Raw genomic sequence first — 25765 nt, 5'->3', positions numbered from 1 at the left:
TTTTCCATTTTTGTTAAGATTGAGTATGAATTATGTATTTCATTTATCTCAAGTAAATGTCTTCTCATTTCACGTGAAAGATTTGTTCCCAAATGAAAGTCTCATTTCACCTTTTATAGATGTTTTACTCGCTTTTAATCGGCTTACCTCACCAATTTTTTTTCTTATTCACTTTTACTCTAAAAGGCAAAACTTATTTATCCTTATATTCTGTTTCTTTATATCATTAATACACCATTAATCAATCAATAATATGTTTTTATTAATTATTTTAAAAACGTGTGAAAAAAAGACAAATGAAACTTTTATTAAAGAAATAGGATACAGAGTATAAAGTCGGTTAAAACAAGCTCTACAAAATTCTTTCCCTCAGCAAGAAAACTTTAACTCAACCAAAGAAACCAAAGAAATTGTCCAAATCAAACTCAAAAGAAAAAAAAAAAAAAAAAAAAAAAAAAGTCCCATTTCTTCTTTCCTCCGTTGTTCCAGTTCAGTGCATCCGAAAATGCCACCTCCTCCTATAAATACTTTCCACCTCCTTAAACCTCCTCTAAATTCTGTCTCCCTCTCTTTCTCTCTCTATCTCTCTCTCCTCCTCCATTCCACGACAACATCAAACCACCACAAATCTCTCTCTCTCTAACTTTCTCTCTCCTCTTCTCGCTACTTCGATGAATTGATCGTCAATTCTCCGTCATCTGATCGTTCTTTCAAGGTGCAACAATGGCGGAAGAACTCGCCAAACTCGTCGAAGCTTTATCGCCTCCGCAAAACGATCTCTCTTTGAGACTTCGAACTTCTGGTTCACTTAAATTAGGGTTACACCACTTCTACTCTATCCTCAATTACGGTGTTGAAGCGATCGATGACCATGATTTTGAAAACAAGTTAGGTCTTCAGAGTTGGAGTCATTCTCAGATTCAGTCTGTTTGTTCTCTCGCTCTTTTGATTGCTTCTGCCAATCGGTCTCTTTCAGGTACTTTGTTTTTCAATTTGATCACTTAATTTTTCGATTTTTGGAATTTTTTTGGATTTTTATTTATTTATTTTTGCTGTTTTCTGTGGATTTTTTGTGCAGTTGAGCATGTTGAGCCTGTGGTTGTTGCTACTTTACATGAATCAATGGAGTTCGCTTTGTGCTGCTTGGAGAAATCGAAGATTAACAGTGATGATTTGAGCTTGCAGGTCAGTGAAATGTTTTGTATTGCAAATTACTGTTTTTGATTATACTATATACAAGCAGTAGAAAAATTGAACTTAAATGCTGTAGTCTGCCGTTTGCTGAATGCTATGGAATTTTGGATTTGTTGTTTTTATTTTCGTTTTAAGCTTATGCGAAGTTCATATGCTATATTCTGGAGAACTGTTGTGGTAGAAATGTGCATCTAATTCTTTGTTATTGAAGAAATGTTATGGATTTTTTGTTTATTTTTAATTGATGAAAAAGAAGAGAGAGTTTGTGAGCTAGATACGAAGTGAGTAATTTCTTTGTATGATTCCATTTTTATCGAGTTTGAAAGTTTGGATAGTTGATGGCGATTTTTATTTTATTTATGCGAGGATTATTTGAAGAAGAGGAGGAATAATTCAGTATGGATTAGGAACATTCGGATGTTTTCCGTGTTGTGTGCAACTAGTCAACATATAGTATCTTTCATGAATGTTTAAGATTTACTACTATAGCTATTATTTAAGAATAATCTTAAATATTTCATGAACAAATCAAATTGTTTGTATTATAATACAAATTACTGTAGTATGTCATAATTGTGCTGTGTTTGTAAACTTTGTACATGAAAGCGTGATATTTTTGCTTATTAACATCATTCTGTAACTTAATTGGTGAAGTCAATTTTAGGAAGTATAAGGAGGGTTCCAAGAAGAATTCTGTGGACTGTGATATCTGCCTTCTGGCTTATTATGTGAAGCGTTATTTCCTTAGTTTGTTTAAAGATGAACTAAATTATTAAAGATATATTGCTCTAAAGTTCTTTCTATGGCAATTATTTTTGTAAGGTTCATGGATATCACACGCCTCTTTTCTATATATTTGTGGCTGGATAATCAGTTTCTGGTATTTGACTGTTCATCATGATACTGCATATTGTATAAGCATTTCCTTTTTTTGGTGAAAATTTTCAATATATAATATTGGTACACACTTGAAGCTGAAAAATGTTTGTTCTTTTACTTTCGCATGTTCCATTTCTATCATCTTCAGTGGAGTGGAGAAAGGATTATTATTATTATTTTTTTTTTGTTAAGGATTTTGTTCTAGGTTCTGTGTATCGGTTTTAATGGCAAAGCACTTACCTGGTTTTTCTTTCCATATGCGTCCCAGAATCTTGCAGTAAAGTTGCTGGAAACAGGATTACTGGGTCAGATCGATAATGAATCTGATTTATCTCAGTCTGGCTTAGCCAGTTCCCTTGTGGATGGCTTGCCTCTTGTCTCCTTTGAAGATAAAGGTTCTCTGTCTGAAAAACACACTCGGTGGAACTTGCAAGGTACGGTTCTTTTGGACTTTTATGTTGCCGTTGCATTCTATATTTCTATATTTTATCAATTTAACGTTACTGATTTTCTCAATTGTTGTATGTGAAGGTGAACAACCTGTTGATCAGCTTGTTATGACATTAGTTTCAGACATGCAAATTAATAATGCCGTACAATCGCCTACAGATTCCTCTTTTTCCCAGGATTTCAACAAGTTAGTGTCTTCTTCACAGCAGTGGGCTGTTCTTCGCTTAGGATGCATCCATCGGCTCATTATATTCTGTAAAGAACTTATTCAGCTTCCAGAAACATTGGATGTTAAAATGGCAGATTTGAGCATTTGTCGGAAATTGTCTCTTTCATTGAACATTCTGAAGTTACTCAGAAATCTTGCAAGGAGTGTCCCTTTTGTTGAACTGGATTCTGAATTGCTGCAGAGTATTGCTGATTTTGCTGACATGCTTCCTGGTTTGTTTAGACCAGGGATTGAGTTCATAAGTATCAATTTAACTTCCGATAATTACTATGAAGGTGTTGTACTTAATATCCTTGAAGAATTTCTACATTTGGTACAACTACTTAACTGCGGTAAGAGTGTCTTTCAAAATGTTAGGGCATGTCTACTGGCTTCTATACTTGATCTTTTGGATCTTAGTGTATGGAGATACAACAAGTCAGTCAGTAATTTGAAACCTCCTTTGATATACTTCCCTCGTTGTGTTATATATGTTGTCAAACTCATTGGAGATGTTAGAAATCAAGTGAGTGAGATGGATGTGGTGAAGGATTCTGGTGTAAACCTCTCACTTGGAGTCTCTGATTCTGAGGCTAGAGGTGTTTGTCATGTTCGTTCTGAAAAAATTATGTTGGCAAAGAATTACACAGTCGAGGAACTCTTGGAAATCATTTTTCCTAAATCAGTTCAGTGGGTGGATAATCTAATACATCTTCTTTATTTCTTGCACACTGAGGGAGGGAAATTGCAACCAAAACTTGAGAAATCTTGTTCTGGTGCAAAAACCAGCTCAATTTCTGATTTGGAGAACACTGGTTGCCATGATGATGAAGCGCTCTTTGGGGATCTCTTTTCTGAGGGTGGTCGTTCAGTTGGATCAAATGATGGGTATGAGCAAGTACCTTCTGTTAATCCACTCACTGGGTTCTACAACATGATAATACAAGCTGCTGCAGAATTATCTATCTTCCTCAGGTCCTGCATATTCTCTCCAGAATGGTTTGCCCCTGTTTATGAGGATGCTTGCAAGAAGCTTAGCAGATATCATATCGATTCTCTTCTGTCAATGCTTGGCCCTCAAACATCTTACTCTGAGGGGTTTGACAATGATACTGCTGTAAATGAGCATAGGAGGATAGAGCAAATTCAAGAGGTGTGCTTTGAGATGCTGCACGGTCTGCTCAAGCGGCATTCTCTCTCTGATGTGCTGGAGGAGCACCTTGTCCTTAAAATATTGGAAGTTGAAAATGGTTCCTTCGTTTACAATGATCAAACCCTTATTTTGCTAGCTCAGACTTTAATCTGCAGGGTGGGTTCAGCTGGCAGCCAATTGAGGAATAAGGTCTACCAGCAGTTTGTGAATTTTGTTGTTGAAAAAGAAAAAGATGTGCGTTCTAATTGCCCTGTACTTAGGGAACTTCTCATTACTCTGCCCAATGTCTTCCACATGGAGATTATTCTTTTGGCTTTCCATCTGTCTTCTGAAAGTGAAAAGGTTGCACTGGTAGACCTTATCTTCTCCAATATAAAAACCTTTGCTTCCAGTTCACAAAGATTGAGCAGTTCGCAGCTGTCATGCTGGGCTTTGATAGTTTCTCGATTGATTATAATTTTTCGACACATGTTAGTTAATATGCATGCTTGTCCAACATCATTTCTCATGGATTTCAGATCCAAGCTGAATGCAGCGCGATTTGTTGGATCCCATTGTCACCATCTCAATGATTCTGTGATTTCGTGGTCCTCATTAGTAGTCAATAATGTTATGAATTTGTTTATTAAAGAAGAGCCTCTCCTTGGTAACCTGCTTAATCACCTAATTGATTTCGAATCTGTGCCAGCAAGGCTTTTTAGTTCTGATGCCGTCCATGCACATTCTTCTTTGAGTTGGAATGATATATATGCTGTCTTTTCACTGATTTTGGAGTTCTGGAAAGGTAAGAAGGCTGCAACTATTGAGGATTTGGTTCTTGAGAGGTACATGTTTCTGCTTTGCTGGGATATGCCTGCTGCTGAGTTGTCCCCGAATCATCTGTCTTCTGTCTGGGGTGCCAAATGCAACCTTGATACATCAAGTATTGAACATTTTTTTCTTTTTAGCCATCTGTTGCTGGGACAGGGACACTATGATCTTGTGAATAGGGATGTGAACCTTGTAGATATTGTCATTGGGCTGTTTCAACACTTGTGTTCTGTTTCTATGCCTGATGATATTCTGGAGTTCGGTTGGGACTCGATGAGAAGTGGGCAGTGGCTTTCCCTGGTTCTTTCTTTCCTTTGTACAGGTTTTGGGAGCTACTGTGCTAAGAATTCTGTCTCCGGAGCCAACTTTGTTTGGACACAAGATGCATCTGATTCAGATTTTGTTGCTTTTGCTCATAGCTTCATATCTGTAATATTGGAGACTAACAAGGTCCCAGTGATACTGAAAAGCCTGTCTTCATTATTGGCAAAATATATCACAATATACCAGAGGGCCTTCTTGTTCACTATTAGTGAGAACCAGTCACATGCACAGAATTGCTCTCCTCTTTTGCTTCTCAAACATACTGAATTTGACGAGCTCATGAAGGATGAGATCTTGGTGAAAAACGGTCTTGTTCATGTGGAGCTGGAGTCTGTTTATGACCTCCTTCCAAAAGTTGACAATGTCGTCAGCAAGAGGGCCTCTCACATACTGTGTGTTATATCTTCTGAAAGCATGCTCCATGGTTTCCCTGCACACCTTCGTGCCTCTAGCGGGGCTCTTGTTTCCTCCGTTCTCAGTATCAGAGGAATACTTTGTCTTTTTGATTTGCTCTTCAAAATCAGAGGTGCAAGGGGAGAAATTTCTGTGGAGACTGATGTGCTTCATGAAATTCTTGGTTCAGTGATGGCAGTAAAATATGACAGGGTTTTACAGAACTTGAGTGGGAAGTGTGAAGATATATGCCGTGGATGTACTGGTGCAGAAGGGCCGGCTTATAGCTTGTTGTTCCTGATGAAGCAAATTGAAGGATTTCTTTTGGATATTAATATCAGAGGGAATGTTAACCATGTTAAGGTTGAACAGCTAGTTGTCAAAGCCGTTGATATAATGGAAAGTCTGCAGCGAGATTCCCTGGGGATCAATGTTTTCAGATTTTATCTTGGTGCTGAAGATGTTCCTCAACAGGTTGTTGACCTTTATGGTTCACAGCGTGGTGATTTGCTTATTCTTATTGACTCTCTTGATACTTGCTACTCTGAGTCAGTTAATGCAAAGGTTCTCAATTTCTTTATTGATGTGTTATCGGGGGAGCTAGGTGTTTATGTGAAACAGAGGATACAAAAGAAATTCCTTGGGGTAGATTTAAGCTGTCTGTCCAAGTGGTTTGAAAAGAGATTGTTGAGTTTTCCGACAGAAGACTCTGGTAGTCTTTCCTCAGTTTCATGTGCTAAAGGAAGTTCAATGACCCTCAGAGAATCAACTACGAGCTTCATTTTGTGCCTTGTATCTCCTGATGACTTGCTTTCTAGAGAATTATACAACCATTTGTTTAACGCTTTGCTGCTTTCGTTAGAGGCAGCATTTAAAATATATGATATTCATGCTGCAAAATCTTATTTTGGTTTTGTGACCCAACTTTTAAGAGATGAAGCATCAATGAAATTACTGCTGCAGAGTAGTCTCTCTTTGATGGAGAAACAGGTTGTTGATGAAAGTAAGCTACAGGGGCTGAAATTCCTTTTCAGTTTCTTTGAGACTATCTTGAATGAATCTGGATCTTTAACAACTATGCCAACTAAAAGCACTGGGAAATCTTTGTCTGGAAGCAGTCATGGGCTGGGATCTATAGTTAGTAGACCAGCTAGTTCTAGAAAAAATTCTGAGAGTTTGATTCTAAGTGCCAATCAGGATGGTAGCTCAGTGCCTTTTGAGTGTGATGCAGCATCTATAGATGAAGATGAGGATGATGGAACCTCTGATGGGGAGGCAGCTAGCATAGACAAGGATGATGAAGATGATTCTAGTAGTGAACGTGCCCTTGCTTCCAAAGTTTGCACATTTACTTCTAGTGGCAGCAATTTCATGGAACAACATTGGTATTTCTGCTATACGTGTGATCTAACTGTGTCAAAAGGCTGTTGTTCTGTTTGTGCAAAAGTATGTCACCGTGGTCATCGTGTTGTGTACTCACGTTCCAGTCGTTTTTTCTGTGATTGTGGAGCTGGAGGTGTTAGAGGGAGTACTTGCCAGTGTTTGAAGCCAAGGAAATTTACTGGAACTGAAGCTGCACCAGCTAGGGGTGCTGGCAATTTCCAACCGCTACTGCCTTTCTCTGAGGATGGAGAGCAATTGCCAGATAGTGATTCAGATCCTGATGAAGATGTTTTTATTGAAGCGGATAACTCTCTGAGGCTTTCAGTTCCCAGTGACATCCAAGGTGCAATTCCTCGGCTTTATGAAGAACTTGACCTTGAGGCGCAGGTGCTTAAAATTTGTAATTTGCTTCTTCCTTCCATCACAAGGAGAAGGGATGGAAACCTTTCTAGGGATAAAAGTCTGATCTTAGGAGAAGATAAAGTACTATTATATGGATCTGACCTTCTGCAGCTGAAGAAAGCTTACAAAAGCGGTTCCTTAGATCTAAAGATTAAGGCAGACTACTCCAATGCAAAGGAACTTCGATCACTTCTTGCTAGTGGTTCTCTTATGAAATCCTTGCTTAGTGTGAGCAGTCGTGGTAGGCTTGCTGTGGGAGAAGGTGACAAAGTTGCTATATTTGATGTTGGACAGCTGATTGGACAGGCCACTGTTGCACCTGTGACGGCTGACAAGACTAATGTTAAGCCGCTCTCCAAGAATGTAGTTCGCTTTGAAATTGTACATCTTGCTTTCAACCCTTTGGTTGAGAATTATCTAGCTGTAGCTGGGTATGAAGACTGCCAGGTCTTCACTGTTAGTCCTCGGGGTGAAGTGACAGATCGTCTTGCCATTGAACTAGCTCTTCAGGGTGCTTATATCAGGCGGGTTGACTGGGTCCCAGGCTCTCAAGTGCAACTAATGGTGGTCACTAATAGGTTTGTTAAGATTTATGATCTGTCACAGGACAATATCAGCCCCTTGCATTACTTCACGTTGGCGGATCAAATGATCATGGATGCTGTGCTGTCTGTGGCATCTCAGGGTAAAGTTTATCTCATCGTGCTTTCAGAACTGGGAAGTTTGTTCAAGCTTGAGTTGTCAACTGAAGTTAATGTGGGGACCAAACAACTAAATGAAAAAGTTGAGATTCCCAATAGAGATGGAAGTGTCAAAGGGTCATCATTGTACTTCTCATCGACCTATAAGTTACTCTTTGTATCATATCAGGATGGAAGTACGTTTATTGGTCGGCTGAACTCTGATGCAAGCTCTTTAACTGAGATTTCTGCTGTATATGAGGATGAACAAGATGGCAAGCGACGACCTGCTGGGTTGCATCATTGGAAAGAATTGGTTTCTGGTAGTGGATTATTTGTATGCTTTTCAAGTTGGAGGGCAAATGCTGCACTTGCTGTGTCCATTGGGGCTAAGGATATTTACGCTCAGAATATACGACATGCAGTTGGTTCAAATTCACCTGTGGTTGGTGCAACTGCATATAAACCTATATCCAAAGACAAGTTTCACTCTCTTGTCCTGCATGATGATGGCAGCCTTCAGATATTTTCACTTGTTCAATCTGGATCTGATTTCGTGTCAAATTCGACATCCGAGAAAGTTAAAAAATTGGGTTCAAACATCCTTAGTAATAAGGCTTACTCTGGTGTAAATCCTGAATTTCCTCTTGATTTCTTTGAGAAAACTGTGGGTATCACTTCTGATGTGAAACTCAGTGGTGATGCTGTCAGGAATGGTGATTCTGAAGGAGCTAAGCAGAGCTTAGCATCTGAGGATGGGTATCTTGAAAGCCCCAGCCCTTCTGGATTTAAGGTATGACCACTTGGGTTTGCAGTAATTCTTCAAGCATATTTTTGTAGATTCATTTTCCCATCTATTTATGCTTCTCGATATTCGTAACTTTATTGCCTGTGAATTAACTACTGTTCTTCGTTTCAGATTACAGTGTCAAATTCGAACCCTGACATAGTAATGGTTGGCATCCGTGTACATGTTGGAAACACCTCAGCAAATCACATCCCTTCTGATTTGACCATTTTTCAGAGGGTGATAAAATTTGACGAGGGCATGCGGTGTTGGTATGACATTCCATTCACTGTTGCTGAGTCTCTCCTTGCTGATGAGGAATTCATGGTCTCTGTTGGGCCAACTTTTAATGGCTCTGCTTTGCCTAGAATAGACTCACTGGAGGTTTATGGACGCCCTAAAGATGAGTTTGGTTGGAAAGAGAAAATGGACGCCGTTCTTGATATGGAAGCCCGTGTACTTGGAAGTAGTTCATGGGCTACGTCTTCTAGGAAAAAGATTTGTTCTATGCAGTCTGCACCTCCTGAGGAACAAGTACTAGCAGACGGGTTTAAACTTCTATCTAAGTTGTATTTGTTGTGCAAGCCTCTGGGGTGCTCCAAAGTTAAAGATGTGAAACCAGAATTAAGCTTGCTCAAGTGCAAGCAGCTGCTAGAAACAATTTTTGAAAGTGACCGGGAGCTATTACTGCAGTCTTCTGCATGCCGTATCTTGCAGGCTTTATTCCCGAAAAGAGAAGTCTATTACCAAGTATATATCCTTTCACATAGCACTATAATTTTCCATGCCTTTCTTTCTCATGTTACATCTCATGCTAATATTAGAGAATAAATTTGTGTCGCATGATCTGATGAATATGGAATTAACTTTTATTCAGGTTAAGGATAGTATGCGCCTTCTCGGTGTGGTAAAATCTGCAGCTTTGCTATTGTCAAGGTTGGGGGTTGGTGGTTCTACGTCAGCATGGATCATTGAGGAGTTTACTGCTCAGATGCGTGCTGTATCTAAGATTGCTCTACATCGAAGGTCAAATTTGGCTGCCTTTCTTGAGACGAATGGTATGAAGAGTTCTGTAAATTCGCTTCTTTTTACTAATTTATTTATATTGTGTTTAGTCTTTGTGGTTGCCTTTTATTTATTACTGTAACACTGTAGTTGGTTTGTGGTTGCCTTTTATTTGTGGTTGCCTTATGACAATTCATGTTAGCCGACCCCAAATCATTTTGGGACTAAGGCTTTGTTGTTGTTGTTGTAACACTGTAGTTGGTTGTTGAACTTACATTCTTGCAGCCGTAGCTCTCTAGCATTACATTATGCTGCAATAACCATGTTTTGTTGAGAATTTATTCATTTATTATGCTTAGTCTTGACATGAAGTCTGCTAGAACGCATTTGTATACTGTTGACATCTGTTTTCTGTTGATTAACTTACAATATTTCTTTTAATTCTATCTTTGTTAATCCTTTTTAAAATCCTGTTTTCTTCTTCTCGGAGGCATGAAAAATATGAAATTAAGACAAATAAGTTTTATACATTGCTCTTTCCTAGAGAAATTGCCCTTTGTTCACTTTCTTCAGATTGTTGTTGTCTCTAGTTTTGCTCTTGACTGCTTGATATATTAGCTCTTTACTCCTTGTATCTACAACTTTCTACTGCTTTTTTGTGATCAATCTATTTTAATGCCAGTATGTGCAAATTGCATTACTTTTCACTTTAGTTTGGGGATATTGAGATTTAAGGGTTTCATGGTCATACAAAAATAGCTTAGTTGTAAACCTCATCTTTGATGGTGTAAATTTATTTTGATATTACAGGTTCTGAAGTAGTAGATGGTCTTATGCAAGTCTTGTGGGGGATTTTGGAGATAGAGCAGCCAGACACGCAGACCATGAATAATATTGTTATATCTTCTGTGGAACTCATTTATTGTTATGCGGAATGTTTGGCTTTACATGGGAAGGAGGCAGGTGGACATTCTGTTTCCGCTGCAGTTGTGTTGTTAAAGAAACTCTTAGTTTCTCCAAATGAGGCTGTCCAAACAGCAAGCAGGTAAACAATGTTCTTTTGCCTTTTAGTTTGCTTTTTAGTATAAACTACTGACATATTTTCCTTCATGCGATGAGTAGCCTGGCAATTTCTTCAAGATTGCTCCAGGTTCCATTTCCAAAACAAACTATGTTGGCTACTGATGATGCGCCAGACAATGCTACTTCTGCATCTGCTCATCCTAGTGCAGTAACTGCATCTGGAGGCAATACACAGGTTATGATGGAAGAAGATTCTATCACATCCTCGGTACAATATTGTTGTGATGGTTGCTCCACTGTCCCTATATTAAGGAGAAGATGGCATTGCACCATTTGTCCTGATTTTGATTTATGCGAAGCATGCTATGAAGTGCTGGATTCTGATCGGCTTCCTCCACCACATTCCCGAGATCATCCAATGACGGCAATCCCAATTGAGGTGGAGACATTAGGTGGAGAAGGCAATGAAATCCATTTCCCAGCTGATGAGCTAAGTGATTCAAGCATTTTACCTACTTCATCAAACTCAAATGTGCAAAACTCTACACCATCTATTCATGTGCTGGAACCTGATGAGCTCGAGGATTTCTCACCTTCAATTCTGGATCCTGTTTCGATCTCTGCATCAAAGCGAGCTGTGAATTCCTTGCTTCTTTCTGAGCTCTTAGAACAGTTGAGAGGCTGGATGGAGACAACCTCTGGTGTTCGAGCTATTCCCATCATGCAACTTTTCTACAGGCTATCTTCTGCTGTTGGTGGACCTTTTATACACAGTTCAAACCCTGAAAGCTTAGATCTGGAGAAACTGATTAAGTGGTTTCTGGATGAGATTAATCTTAAGAAACCATTTGTGGCCAGAAATCGATCTTCTTGTGGTGAAATCACAATCCTAGTCTTTATGTTCTTTACCTTAATGCTAAGAAATTGGCACCAGCCTGGTAGCGATGGCTCTGTTCCGAAATCTGGTGGATCATCTGATGCACTTGATAGAAGTTATACTCAGAATCCGTTGTCTGCTTCAATTGCTGCTTCAGTATCTTCAAACATGCAAGATAAGAATGACTTTGCTTCGCAGCTGCTGAGAGCTTGTAATATTCTTCGCCAACAATCTTTTGTTAATTATCTCATGGATATCTTGCAGCAGTTAGTTTATGTTTTCAAGTCATCAGCTGGTAATCTTGAAAGTTCATCTAATTCACACCCAAGTTCTGGGTGTGGGGCTCTTTTAAGTGTTCGGAGAGAGCTACCAGCAGGCAATTTTTCTCCTTTCTTTTCTGATTCATATGCAAAAGCCCACAGAGCAGACCTATTTGCTGACTACCATAGACTCTTGTTGGAAAATACTTTTCGTTTGGTCTACAGTCTGGTTCGCCCTGAAAAGCATGACAAAACTGGGGAAAAAGAGAAGGTGTACAAGTTGACTTCCAGCAAAGACTTGAAGTTAGAAGGATACCAAGATGTTCTTTGTAGTTATATAAATAATCCACATACAACGTTTGTTAGAAGGTATGCAAGAAGACTCTTTTTGCATTTATGTGGAAGCAAGTCTCATTATTACAGTGTTCGGGACTCCTGGCAGTTCTCAAGTGAACTTAAGAGGTTGCACAAACATGTTAACAAGACTAGTGGGTTTCAGAATCCTGTACCATATGAGAGAAGTGTTAAAATTATCAAATGCTTGTGCACCATGGCTGAAGTTGCTGCTGCACGTCCTAGAAACTGGCAGAAGTATTGTTTGAGGCATGCAGATGTTTTACCACTTTTGCTGAACTGGATATTCTATCTTGGAGAGGAATCTGTTATTCAGACACTTAAACTCCTGAATCTAGCTTTTTATACTGGAAAGGATATGAACAATTCTTCTCAGAAAGGTGAATCAGGAGATGCTTCAGTGGGCTCAATAAAATCTGCTGCTCAGCCGCAGGATTCGAAGAAGAAAAAGAAAGGAGATGATGGTCTGGAGTCTAGTTCTGAAAAATCTTGCTTGGACATGGAAGTGGCTGTCAACATTTTCACTGAGAAGGATGGTGAAGTCTTGAGGCAGTTCATTGATTGCTTCCTTCTGGAGTGGAATTCGAGTGCTGTTCGCTCTGAAGCAAAGTGTGTTCTTCACGGCATCTGGCAACATGGGAAGCAGTTGTTCAAGGAGAATATGTTAAGGGTGCTCTTTGAGAAAGTGAAGTGTTTGCCGATGTATGGACCAAACATTGCTGAATATACGGAATTGCTGACATGGTTGCTTGGCAAGGTCCCTGATGTCAGCTCAAAGCAGCTAAATGCTGAACTTTTAGATAAATGTTTGACTTCTGATGTCATCCAGTGCTTCTATGAGACTCTTCATATGCAGAATGAACTACTGGCTAATCATCCCAATTCTCGTATATACAACACATTGAGTGGTCTTGTAGAGTTTGATGGATATTATCTTGAGAGTGAGCCTTGTGTTTCTTGTAGCTCTCCTGAGGTGCCCTACAGCAGGATGAAGCTGGAGAGCCTAAAATCTGAGACAAAATTCACAGACAACCGTATAATAGTAAAATGTACGGGCAGCTACACCATCCAATCAGTTACGATGAATGTTCATGATGCTCGTAAGTCCAAATCTGTGAAGGTTCTGAACTTGTATTACAATAACAGGCCTGTAACGGACTTATCGGAGTTGAAAAATAATTGGTCTCTGTGGAAGCGTGCCAAAAGTTGCCACCTCGCATCTAATCAGACAGAGCTGAAAGTAGATTTCCCTATTCCTATAACTGCTTGTAATTTCATGATTGAACTTGATTCGTTCTATGAAAATCTTCAGGCTTCATCAATGGAGCCTTTGCAATGCCCAAGATGCAGCCGACCTGTCACTGATCGGCATGGTATCTGCGGCAACTGCCATGAGAATGCATATCAATGCAGACAATGCCGTAATATCAATTATGAGAATTTGGACTCATTTCTGTGTAATGAATGTGGTTACAGCAAATACGGCCGTTTTGAGTTTAACTTCATGGCAAAGCCTAGCTTTACTTTTGATAACATGGAAAATGATGAAGATATGAAGAGAGGACTTGCAGCAATAGAATCTGAATCAGAAAATGCTCACAGGAGATATCAACAACTTTTGGGGTTCAAAAAACCTTTACTAAAGATTGTATCCAGCATTGGTGAGAGTGACATAGACTCACAGCAAAAGGATTCTGTCCAGCAGATGATGGTTTCATTGCCTGGACCTTCTTGTAAGATTAACCGTAAAATTGCACTTCTTGGTGTACTCTATGGCGAAAAGTGCAAGGCAGCCTTTGATTCTGTGAGCAAAAGTGTCCAGACTCTGCAAGGGCTTCGTCGGGTTCTGATGAATTATTTGCACCAAAAACACTATGCTAACACAACAGAAGCTTCAAGATTTGTGGTGTCCAGGTCCCCAAGCAGTTGCTATGGTTGTGCTACCACATTTGTTGTTCAGTGTCTTGAGATATTGCAAGTCCTATCAAAGCATCCCAGTTCTAAGAAACAGCTTGTTGCATTGGGCATCTTAATGGAATTGTTTGAGAATAATATTCATCAAGGTCCAAAGTCTGCTCGCTCACAAGCAAGAGCTGTTCTTTGTGCTTTTTCAGAGGGCGATGTGAATGCTGTTAGTCAGTTGAATAATCTGATACAGAAGAAAGTTTTGTACTGCATTGAACATCATCGATCCATGGACATTGCTGTGGCCACCCGAGAAGAAATGTTGTTGCTTTCTGAGGTTTGTTCGTCAACTGATGAATTTTGGGAGTCTAGGCTACGTGTTGTTTTCCAGTTGCTATTTACCTCAATAAAAGTGGGTTCAAATCATCCAGTCATATCAGAACATGTGATACTTCCTTGCCTGAGAATTGTATCTCAGGCTTGTACGCCTCCGAAACCTGACTTGCTGGATAAAGATACAGTCGGAAAGTCTTCTAATATTCAGCCTTCAAAAGATGACAATAGCTCAGATGTTCCTAGTACCTTGGGTGCCCCAGTCAATGGGAGCAAGTCTACACTAGAGTCGGCGGAGAGAAATTGGAATGGTTCACCGAAAACACAAGACATTCAATTGTTGAGTTATTCAGAATGGGAAAGGGGAGCATCATATCTTGATTTTGTCAGGAGGCAGTGCAAAGTTTCACAGGCATCCAGAGGTGCTGGTCACAAGTCAAGACCTCAAAGATTTGATTTCTTAGCTTTGAAGTATGGACTTAGATGGAAACGCCGTGCTTGTTCTCGCAGTAACTTGTCGTCATTTGAACTGGGATCATGGGTTTCAGGACTTATATTAAGTGCTTGTTCGCAATCAATAAGATCAGAAATGTGTATGTTGGTTAACCTGCTTTGTGCTCAGAGTTCAACTAGACGGTTCCGCTTGTTGAACTTGTTAATGGCATGGTTGCCCTTGACTCTCTCCGCTGCTGAAAACGCTGTGGAATATTTTGACTTGCTCTTCAAGATGATAGAGACGGAAGATGCTCGCTTATTCCTTACTGTCAGGGGATGTTTGAGTACTATATGCAAGCTGATTACCCAAGAAGTAAATAATATAGAATCCCTGGAGAGGAGTCTGCATATTGATATTTCACAAGGGTTCATACTTCACAAATTAATAGAGCTTCTTGGAAAATTTTTGGAGATCCCAAAGATTAGAGCAAGGTTGTTAAACAAACCTCTTAATTTTGAAATTCATTGGTAACTGACTTTGTTAATCCTTAAGTTATTTGTCTTCTTTCAGATTTATGCGAGATGACTTGCTCTCCGAAGTTTTGGAAGCCTTGATTGTCATTCGGGGATTGGTGGTCCAAAAGACAAAGCTAATTAGTGATTGCAATCGTCTGTTGAAAGATCTTCTGGACAGCCTTCTGCAGGAAAGCAGTGAGAATAAGCGACAATTCATTCGTGCTTGTATCTGTGGCCTGCAAATTCACGGAGATGAAAAGAAAGGACAAACTTCCTTGGTAAAGCATATCTGCCCCTAACCCTTTGTAGCATTCAATGTTATTATATCCGGAAACCCATGTAACCAACTTGCTCATGATGTCTCTCTAAAATGTATCTTTTGCAGTTTATCTTAGAGCAGCTTTGCAATCTGATCTGTCCATCAAAACCAGAGTCTGTGTACTTGTTGATTCTTAATAAGGCCCACACTCAGGAAGAATTTATCAGGGGTTCCATGACCAAAAATCCCTATTCCAGCGCTGAGGTTGGTCCTTTGATGCGTGATGTAAAAAATAAAATTTGCAATCAGTTGGATATGGTTGGGCTTGTAGAGGATGACTATGGAATGGAATTGCTTGTTGCTGGGAATATTATTTCTCTAGATCTGAGCGTTTCACAAGTTTATGAGCAAGTGTGGAAGAAGGCCAATGTTCAATCTTCAAATACTGTAGCTAGTGCGACTATGATACCCACCGGTGCTACTGCTTCAACAAGGGATTGTCCTCCTATGATAGTGACATACCGTCTTCAGGTTAGCTTCACATCCTTATGTTAGTTAATTTGATGGAGGTTGGTTTGACCGTCTCTTGCATATATCTTAAGATTTTGGAACTGATGAATTTAGTGGAAAATATTCATGTGGAATTAGTAGTTTGTCTTTGTGACTTCCTCCCTAGTAAATTGTGGAATCATGAGAGTGAAGTTATGATTAGTTGACTAAAAAATATCTTCTTCTAGTATTTAATGAAAGTACTAAACCCCTAATTTCTATTAAACCATTTTGCTAGATTGTATAGAAATTGTCAATGATGCTGGTTTGGTGTAAAAGAAAACATCTAACATTTTTTTTTTTCTCTTTGGTTTATTTTCATCCAATTTTTTCCCATTTGCTGCAAGTTTTATAACATATACAGCTGAGATAATAAATCCTGATTCTCCTTCTACTTTCCTTGTATCTTTATCATCCTCTGTCTATTGTGAAACAAAACCAATTGGAGCAGGACGCATGAGCTGTTCATGACCAACGAAAATATGGAGACTCACTACTGTAGACTCTTGTTTCTGGGAATTCTTGGGTGTAAGAAAAAAGTGAATGAAGTAAGAGAAATGGAGTAGAAAGGTGGGTGGGTGTAAGAAATAGGTAGATAAAGAGAGTATAAAAACATATAAATTATGTGAGGTAGGATGGATAAAATAGTAAAAGTAACTAGATGTGAGTTGAGCTTTTTAAAAGGGCTTAAAAATGCCCTGTTCCCACGTTGATATGTAATAAAATTATACTGTTCTGAGCTTTGTTAGCAGTACTAATTTTATCTGTAATTTTCTTGTGCTTTTTGAAACAATGATAGGGATTGGATGGTGAAGCCACAGAGCCTATGATTAAAGAGCTGGATGAAGATAGAGAGGAATCTCAAGATCCAGAGGTTGAGTTTGCAATAGCAGGTGCAGTTAGGGAGTATGGTGGGCTGGAAATCATATTGGACATGATTAAGGTAAGTCAAAATTTATCTTACTTAGGGTTATTTCTATTCACCTAATTTTCATTGATATGAACTTATCTTAACTTACCTGAACTTATCTGAACTTATTAGACCTTATTAAAAACTTATTGTAGTTTTAATTTCTACTTGGTTAACCCTTATCAGAACTTATTAAACCTGAACTAAACTGAACTTATCTGTGAACTTATTACACCTAAAATAAGTGAAAATAAGGTGAACAGAACAAACCCTTAAATGATTCTCTTTCTGACTGCTCGCATTTTTTCTTGTCGAGATTGTCATCAAGTATCTTACGCATAGTTTTTATGGGGCTCATATAGGATTGAGACAATTGAGTAATCATAAGAAAAAATTGCAAATAAATTGTTAATGGCCTTGGTATGAATCAATATGTTATTCTTTGAATATCTAGTTGACTGTAGCTTCAACAACAATATTGTAGGCAAATAACTTAATTCCTTGTGTGGTATATGCTTCACTATTGTAGGCAAATAACCGACATCAAGTGGATTGTTTTCCATTCTCAGCTAGTAAGCTGCTTCTCTATTGTTCTACTTTTCGGCTACAGCAATAAATTGGACTAATGCATCCTATTCTTAAATGAGTGATAAATATGCTGTGATGTAGAATTTGAAGTAATGCTTGGTGCTTGCTAAATGATGCTTCAAACAGACTCTGCAATTCTTGCTTTCAAATTTGCTTTGAGGGTTTATGCATCTATTCAGGATACTCAGCTGTCATTAAATATTCTTTTAGTATTCTTTATTAAATCTTGATTATTTTATTTTCAACATATTAGCAGTGTTTAATTTGACCATATTGATTTTTCTTGAAGTTATGCATAATAATAAGAGCTGAACTTGTTTTAATTGTACAGCGCTTGCGAGATGATCTGAAGTCCAACCATGAGCAGTTGACTGTAGTGCTCAATCTTCTGATGCATTGCTGTAAGATAAGGGAGAATAGACGAGCCTTATTAAAGTTGGGAGCTTTAGGTCTACTACTTGAAACAGCAAGACGTGCTTTCTCAGCTGATGCTATGGAGTCTGCTGAAGGCATTCTTTTGATTGTTGAGGCACTGACCTTGGAAGCTAATGAGAGTGATAATATTAACGTTACACAGAGTGGTCTTACCATCACTAGTGAGGAAAGTGGTGCTGGTGAACAGGCCAAGAAGATTGTACTAATGTTCTTGGAACGATTATCTCATACCTCTGGCCTGAAGAAATCAAGTAAACAACAAAGAAACACTGAGATGGTGGCTAGAATATTGCCTTATTTGACCTACGGTGAACCTGCAGCCATGGAAGCTCTTGTCCAGCATTTTGATCCATATTTACAGAATTGGACAGAATTTGACAAGCTACAAAAGCAGCATGAAGACAATCCAAAAGATGAGAGCATTGCACAGCAAGCTGTAAATCAGAGGTTTGCAGTGGAGAACTTTGTCAGGGTCTCCGAGTCTCTCAAAACAAGCTCTTGTGGTGAGCGGTTGAAGGATATTGTACTGGAGAGGGGGATTACTGAAGTTGCAGTTCAGCACCTTAGAGAGATATTTGCAGTTGCTGGGCTTCCTGGCTATAAATCTATGGAAGAGTGGACACTGGGTTTGCAACTTCCATCTGTTCCACTTATCTTATCTATGCTAAGAGGATTATCAATGGGTCACTTGACCACCCAAAATTGTATTGATGTCGGAGGCATCCTGCCTTTGCTCCACGCATTGGAAGGAGTATCAGGAGAGAATGAGATTGGGGCAAGAGCTGAAAATTTACTGGATACACTATCTGACAAAGAGGGGAATGGAGACGGATTCTTAGGGGAGAAAATTCTCAAGTTACGACATGCCACTAAGGATGAGATGAGACGTCGTGCTCTTAGGAAAAGGGAAGAACTGCTGCAGGTATGTTGTGATAGGTGACTTGGGAACATCTTATGGTTGCTTCATCTTCCAAGGCTTGTTTCTTTGTGATGGCTATAAATGTTTTGTTAGGTAGCTAACTTGACTAATTGTGGCTTGTTACAGGGGCTAGGAATGCGGCGGGAGCTATCTTCTGATGGTGGAGAGCGTATAGTTGTTTCTCGGCCAAATCTTGAAGGTTTGGAAGATGTGGAGGAAGAAGAAGATGGCCTAGCCTGCATGGTATGCAGAGAGGGTTACAGTTTAAGGCCCAATGATCTGCTGGGACTTTACACCTACAGCAAGCGGGTAAACCTAGGTGTTGGTACTTCAGGGAGTGCTAGAGGAGAGTGTGTCTACACAACTGTGAGTCATTTCAATATTATTCATTTTCAGTGTCATCAGGAAGCTAAAAGAGCAGATGCTGCTCTGAAGACTCCCAAGAAAGAGTGGGAAGGGGCTACCCTCAGGAACAATGAGACTCTTTGTAATGCATTGTTTCCTATTAGAGGCCCCGCTGTTCCATTGGGTCAGTATGTTCGCTATGTTGACCAGTACTGGGATAATCTGAATGCTCTGGGACGTGCTGATGGAAGTCGCCTTCGGTTGTTGATGTACGACATTGTTCTGGTACGGCCACTGTTTATACCTTTAGCTTCTTTACTTGTGTTGTGATGTCATGTCATGTCCAAAGTTATTGCATATTGCCTAACTGGTAGATAATTTTTGTTATTTTTCAGTTTACTATAGTTTGATTTGAGGATAAGAAATCTCACTAGTCATGCAGTTGCAATTACCAATTATAAAATCTTGCCACGAATTTTTATGTTATGATGTTACTCATAATCTCCACTTGCTTTTTGAGATGTATACTTGGGCTATGGTTAACTTTTCAAGATGGATACGTAGTTTTGCCTCCTAAAGTCATTGAGATCTAATTCCTTGGACATGATGTTCTATTACTTTACTCTCTTGTGCTTCACACTAGAAAAAAATATCCCTCATTTATAAGTGGGTTTGACAAGAAATAAATGGTCGTAGAGTTTGATTGCCACAACATCATATATGTTTTACTTGTTCTTGTAGCCCTTTTTGACCATTTTTCTGCTCCCTACACAGATGCTGGCCCGTTTTGCAACAGGAGCATCTTTCAGTTGTGACTGCAAAGGTGGTGGGAAAGAGAGCAACTCCAAATTTCTGCCTTTTATGATCCAGATGGCTCGTCACCTGCTAGATCAAGGAAGCAGTTCTCAGCGTCGATCAATGGCAAGGACAATCTCATCATATCTCACCTCATCCTCAGATTCTCGACCTTCGCCCTCATCTCCATTACAGCCTTCTTCTGGTGGAACTGAAGAAACTGTACAATTCATGATGGTGAGCTCCCTCCTTACTGAGTCCTATGAGTCTTGGCTCCTACACCGACGTGCCTTCATTCAGCGAGGGATCCACCACGCATACATGCAACATGCACACAGCAAATCTCTGCCCAGAGGATCGGGGTCAACAAGATCAGAAATATCAAGCACGAGCGGTAGTGATGATCTACTGCCCATCATTCAACCCATGCTTGTCTACACAGGTCTAATTGAACAACTCCATCAATTTTTCAAACCCAGAAAGTCCACTGCTGGGGTATGTTCTGAAGTTGAAGGAACATCACAACAAGGAGAAGGGGATGATGAGAATGGCTTGGAGAGTTGGGAAGTAGTAATGAAGGAGAAACTATTGAATATGAAGGAGATGACCTGTTTCTCGAAGGAGCTGTTATCATGGTTGGATGATATGACTTCTGCTGGGGATTTGCAGGAAGCCTTTGATGTTATTGGTGCCTTAGCAGATGTGTTATCTGGTGGGTTTAAAAGTTGTGAAGAATTTGTGCAGGCAGCTATAAATGCAGGGAAGAGCTGAAGATAATCGTATATATCGGCAGATTGTATTTTTGATGTACAATTCAAGTGTTGAGTTCTATTTTTCTGGGCTTTTGTTGTACATTATTACTAATTGTCCACTTCGATTTATGGTACATTGAATAAACTGCATTAGAATCTTTCATCCTATAATCAATGAAGTCTCAATTTGCTGAGCTGATTATGGAATATCCATATATCAACCTTCCTGACTGTTTAAGTATGCTTTTTATATGAAATGCTGGAAATTTTTTTAATTAACATCGACTTGTGCATCTGCACGCGCACGAGCCACATCAATTCGTGATTCTACGTGTGCTTTCTATCAACCTGTGCATTTATGCGTGATACATTAACTTGTGCACAGGATAGTAGCTACCATGGATGACACAAAACCAAGATAATACTTATTGAATTTGCCTTGGATGAAAGGGATGACTAATAACCAAAAGACGTTGGAATCATTCGTGTTCCATTACTAGATATGAATTCATCAGACAGACATTAGTAAACGTATTTGAGAGTGAAATATAACATAAAAATAAAAGATTACAGGAATTCAGGCCTAGAAAGTAGTCAGGTTCTTCATACATTGAAGATAAAAGAGGTACAGTTGGGTGGTAAAAATAGACCATTAAGCCAAAATTTCAATATAAGATGGACGTAGATCAGTATTTAACCAAAAAGATTGAGGTCCACTGTTTTACACAATTTGGTTCCAATCCAAAAGAGTCAATTTACTGCATACAACTCGACATATTGATTTAACAATAATATATGATTTGATTTCTTCAACTTTAACCAGTACAGCAATTTCATATAAGTTCAAAGTAAAAAATAAGGCCTCAAAATTAAGGAATCCCCCAACAAAAAGGAAGAACCATGAGTATTCACCATAGCTCACTACTGCATAAGATCATAGTCATCCAATTTGTCATTATATTGTAATACTTTCTTCTTTATCTTGGATGAATCTTCCCAGGTCACAAAATCTTCCATATTCCTGGTAACAAGGAATGCTGGGTCTGTCACTGTCTCGGTACCCACTCGAATATGTCCCTGTTCAATGTATGTCACAGCTTCTTTCAGATACTCTGCAAACTTCAAATGCACCAGTATATACGACAGCCTCCGTCTGCAAACAAAAAGGGGAACATCAGGATCTTTACATGCAAGGGTTACTTTTTTTAAATATGCTATTATATTCTCAGCGGTAATTTTGTTTCCTTGGGCAAAGAACTCAAGCTGTCCAAGAAAATAATGTTTAATAGAATAATTTTTTGTTTTCTTTGCAAGGAATTTGAATTGTGTCGACCATGAATACAACCTTATGCCCTTATGCAATCCCTTCTTTAGACAAAATAAAGCAACAAAAGTAGAGAAAAGCCATAGATCCAGTAACAGGTATACATAGTTAAACGCGTATTAACCTGCATATAGATGACACACTCAACCGTTCACAAACAGCCAAGCTTCTCCTGTTAGGTATTACACCCATATTATATCTGTAAAAAAAGAAAAACTAACGGTATGTGAGACAAATATGAAATTTGCATCTTAATCAACATCATAAAAATAGAAGACATGTTTTCCTTCACTTTCAAATTTCACAGGAAAACAACTCTACAATTGTGGTTCCTTTCACTTTTGCAGTACAAGGCTCGAACAAATATGAAAAACAACGAGAAACAATAATTGGATACATCATCATACAACCCAAACTAAGTAAAAGGACATACATTTGATGCCAGGCAGCTGTCCGTTACACTAATGGATACAATAATTATCAAACACTAAATGGCAGCAATACATAAACAGAAAGCCAGAACTACAATTTTTGGTCTGGGTCAAGTCAATTTGGAAGGTTCCTTAAGATGATTCATGTTAGCCGACCCCAAATCATTTTGGGACTAAGGCTTTGTTGTTGTGAAGTAAATTTGGCCGGGTGTAGTTGGCTTGGTCCCCTATCAATCTATCGTGGAGTTTGAGAACCATATCCTCACATTACAATTTATTGAAACAATCATGCAATTTGACAATGTGAGAATGTGGAAACTACAAACAACCATGTAGTATATATAATAAATAGAGTTAAGGGATAGTGTGGTCCCATATAACCAAGTCACTAGCTTTGGTTAAATGCAGCCAATTGTGGGGAGGATGGGAGAGGGGTGTGTGTGTGTGGTTTTAAGGGTGAGGATGATTGCCTAGGGCAGGTTACCTGGGGTTCTAACTAATACAGGAAACCACATCTTATCATCTAGAAAGTTAATGATACGCTGCATTAAGTGACAAAATTTGTCAAGTGGATTAGTAAGGCGTAATCCCTTTTTCTTGATCAAGGAGCAAAGCAGGAGTTTCTTGGCTTCCGTTTCAATCCTTAAAACCTGCATCAATCAAGAAGCATCATGACAATACTTAATAACCATATTTCTCACAATCACTGACAATGGCATAGCAAGTTTCTAACTACAAACTACAAAACAATCCCCTAAACATATCTATTACCTCAATCATATGGGATCAACTGCAAGTCTCAACCTAAAATTATACCATGATATATGCTAAGTAGATAAACACCTGGAAATTGATTACAGAACAATTGCTTCACACCATTGAGCATAACAAGACTTAACCATCATTCTATTCCCTAAAATCAATATTAATCGAACCACGAATTCCATTCAATACTTAGCAGTAACCCGACTCTTGGTTGTGAAACGACAATTAGTTCCGACTACACACACTAAGAAGTCAAATCCCCAATATAGTGTATGATTCTACAATCAACAGCTAACCAATTCAACAGTGCAAAAAAAAGTGCAATATGATACAGTGTATTAAATTAAATTCAACAAGTACTACCAAAAAATCAAAGAGAAAACAAGAAAGAAAGCTCACAGCTTTTCCAAGAGATTATCAGTCATCTCAATTCGATCAGGGTCTTTCGGGTCCATCTGCTTCAAAATGCTGACCAATTTCTGCGTCATCCTACACAGACTATTATACCTGTTTTTCGACACCCGAAAAGAACAGAACAATCAACAAAAAAAAAATACAAGAATTAAGAGAAACCCATCAAAAATTGCAACCCAGAACATGAATTTAAGAGTATACAAAAGAGGATTAAGATTGATACTTCTTGTAATCGTCACGGTCAGTAATATGGTAGCGCTGCATAACAGAGGCTTCTCTGTGACCACCTTCTCTTTTCCATTCTAAGATGTTTAATTTCTTCAAAAGCTTGTGTTCATGAAATTTGAGCTTCCTCATCTTCCCTGATTTAGCTGAGAAAGAGAGAGAATTTGAGAAAGAGTGAAAGTGTAAAACCCTAAAAATCAGACCATAAACCCTAAACCCCAAAAATGAGGTGGGAAAAGAGAACGGAAAAGGCTGGGAATTGGGAATAAGTGAGGAAAAGAGAGAACGAATACCTGATTAGTAGGGATGACTGAATCTTCCGATGAAGCTCCGGCGAAGTGAAGAGATGAGGCAAAGTGAAGAGTCACTCGAGGCGAAGTGAAACTACTTAACTAGGCGTGAAGGAGATTTTTGTTAGGGTAAACAATAAAAGTTAGAATTTTTTTAAAAAAAAAGAGACTCTAATAGACCAATACCCCAATAGAATCTCGAATGCTAAGTCGATTTTTGAAATCATGGAGAAGTATTGGCGTATAGGCTTTATGCGTTTTGCATGCTAATATGATGACATTTTGTAAATAATAGAAATAGAAAAAAACATTAGTGGAAATATAATGGCAAAAAAATCACTATAATTATATGCATAATAGTACACAAAAAGTATTATGCAGACAACTTATACTTTCATGGTATATTATACATGCATAATAGTACACAAAAATATACTCCCTTCGTTTTTAAATACTTGCTCCATTTCTCCATACACGGAGTTTTAGAAGAAATTGGAGAAAGTAGTTGAGAGAAATGGAGGAGAGAGAATATAAAATTAATAAAATATGATTTTTGTTTGGTCTACTAGTTGAGAGAAATGGATTAAATATTGCAAAAGCTTTCCAAATTAGGAAATGAAGCAAGTATTTAACAACGGTCGAAAATGGAAAGTGGAACAAGTATTTATAAACGGAGGGAGTATCACTGTAAGGCCCTGTTTTTAGAGCTGCTCTGCTCAGATCAAATCTGCTCTGCTCTGCTTAAATCTTATATACTCTACTCTGCTCTGTTTTCAAGTAATAATTAATAATAACAATAATAATAATTAATATTTAATAATAATAATAATAATAATTAATATTGTATTGATGATAATAATTAATGTGTTTAAAAAAATCATAATTAATAATTATAAATATTAATAATATTTAATATTTAATATTCATAATAATAATCAATAATAATAATTTAATTAATAATTCACAATATAAAGAATTAATATTTAATAAAAATATTAATTTATAATTAATAATAATAATAACAATTTCTTTTTTGAACAGAATTAATAACAATGAAGATCAAAGCGACAATGAAGGTGATAACAATGAAGATCAAAGCGACAATGAAGATGATGAAAATGAAGATCATATGGAAGTAGATGGTTAATACACCACGATGTTAAACTCTTATCTAATTATGCTCCTATTTTGATATATGCGGCTGTAATAAATTAAAAATGTTAAACTATTGTCTTTTATCTTTCTACTATTAACATATGTTAAAGATGGTACACATTTATTTATGTTTTCATTCACCTAAATCAATGGTATGCACTTGTTAATAATAATAATAATAATAATAATAATAATAATAATAATAATAATAATAATAATAATAATAATAATAATAATA

The 25765-nt window shown here is 38.1% G+C and overlaps 2 protein-coding genes across 2 annotated transcripts; one reads left to right on the top strand and one right to left on the bottom strand.

Moving 5' to 3' along the window:
- Positions 1-723: 723 nt before the first annotated feature.
- Positions 724-21198, top strand: LOC110703418 (auxin transport protein BIG-like). The gene is made up of 14 exons (XM_021881228.1): positions 724-976; positions 1079-1185; positions 2342-2507; positions 2605-8669; positions 8796-9413; positions 9541-9721; positions 10479-10713; positions 10791-15347; positions 15427-15649; positions 15757-16161; positions 16979-17122; positions 18009-19034; positions 19158-19661; positions 20151-21198. The coding sequence occupies exons 1-14, from the start codon at positions 724-726 to the stop codon at positions 20940-20942; spliced, it is 15276 nt and encodes a 5091-aa protein (XP_021736920.1). The 3' UTR covers positions 20943-21198.
- A 388-nt stretch (positions 21199-21586) lies between these two features.
- Positions 21587-24587, bottom strand: LOC110703408 (U3 small nucleolar ribonucleoprotein protein IMP3-like). Its single transcript, XM_021881217.1, has 5 exons — positions 24376-24587; positions 24081-24228; positions 23843-23950; positions 22372-22446; positions 21587-22076 (listed from the first exon to the last, which is right to left on the bottom strand). The coding sequence occupies exons 2-5, from the start codon at positions 24212-24214 to the stop codon at positions 21845-21847; spliced, it is 549 nt and encodes a 182-aa protein (XP_021736909.1). The 5' UTR covers positions 24215-24228; positions 24376-24587; the 3' UTR covers positions 21587-21844.
- Positions 24588-25765: the final 1178 nt, after the last annotated feature.

This window comes from Chenopodium quinoa, unplaced genomic scaffold (assembly GCF_001683475.1).
Source record: "Chenopodium quinoa cultivar QQ74 unplaced genomic scaffold, ASM168347v1, whole genome shotgun sequence".
Lineage (NCBI taxonomy): Eukaryota > Viridiplantae > Streptophyta > Magnoliopsida > Caryophyllales > Amaranthaceae > Chenopodium > Chenopodium quinoa.
This window is presented reverse-complemented; position numbering and strand designations above follow the sequence as displayed.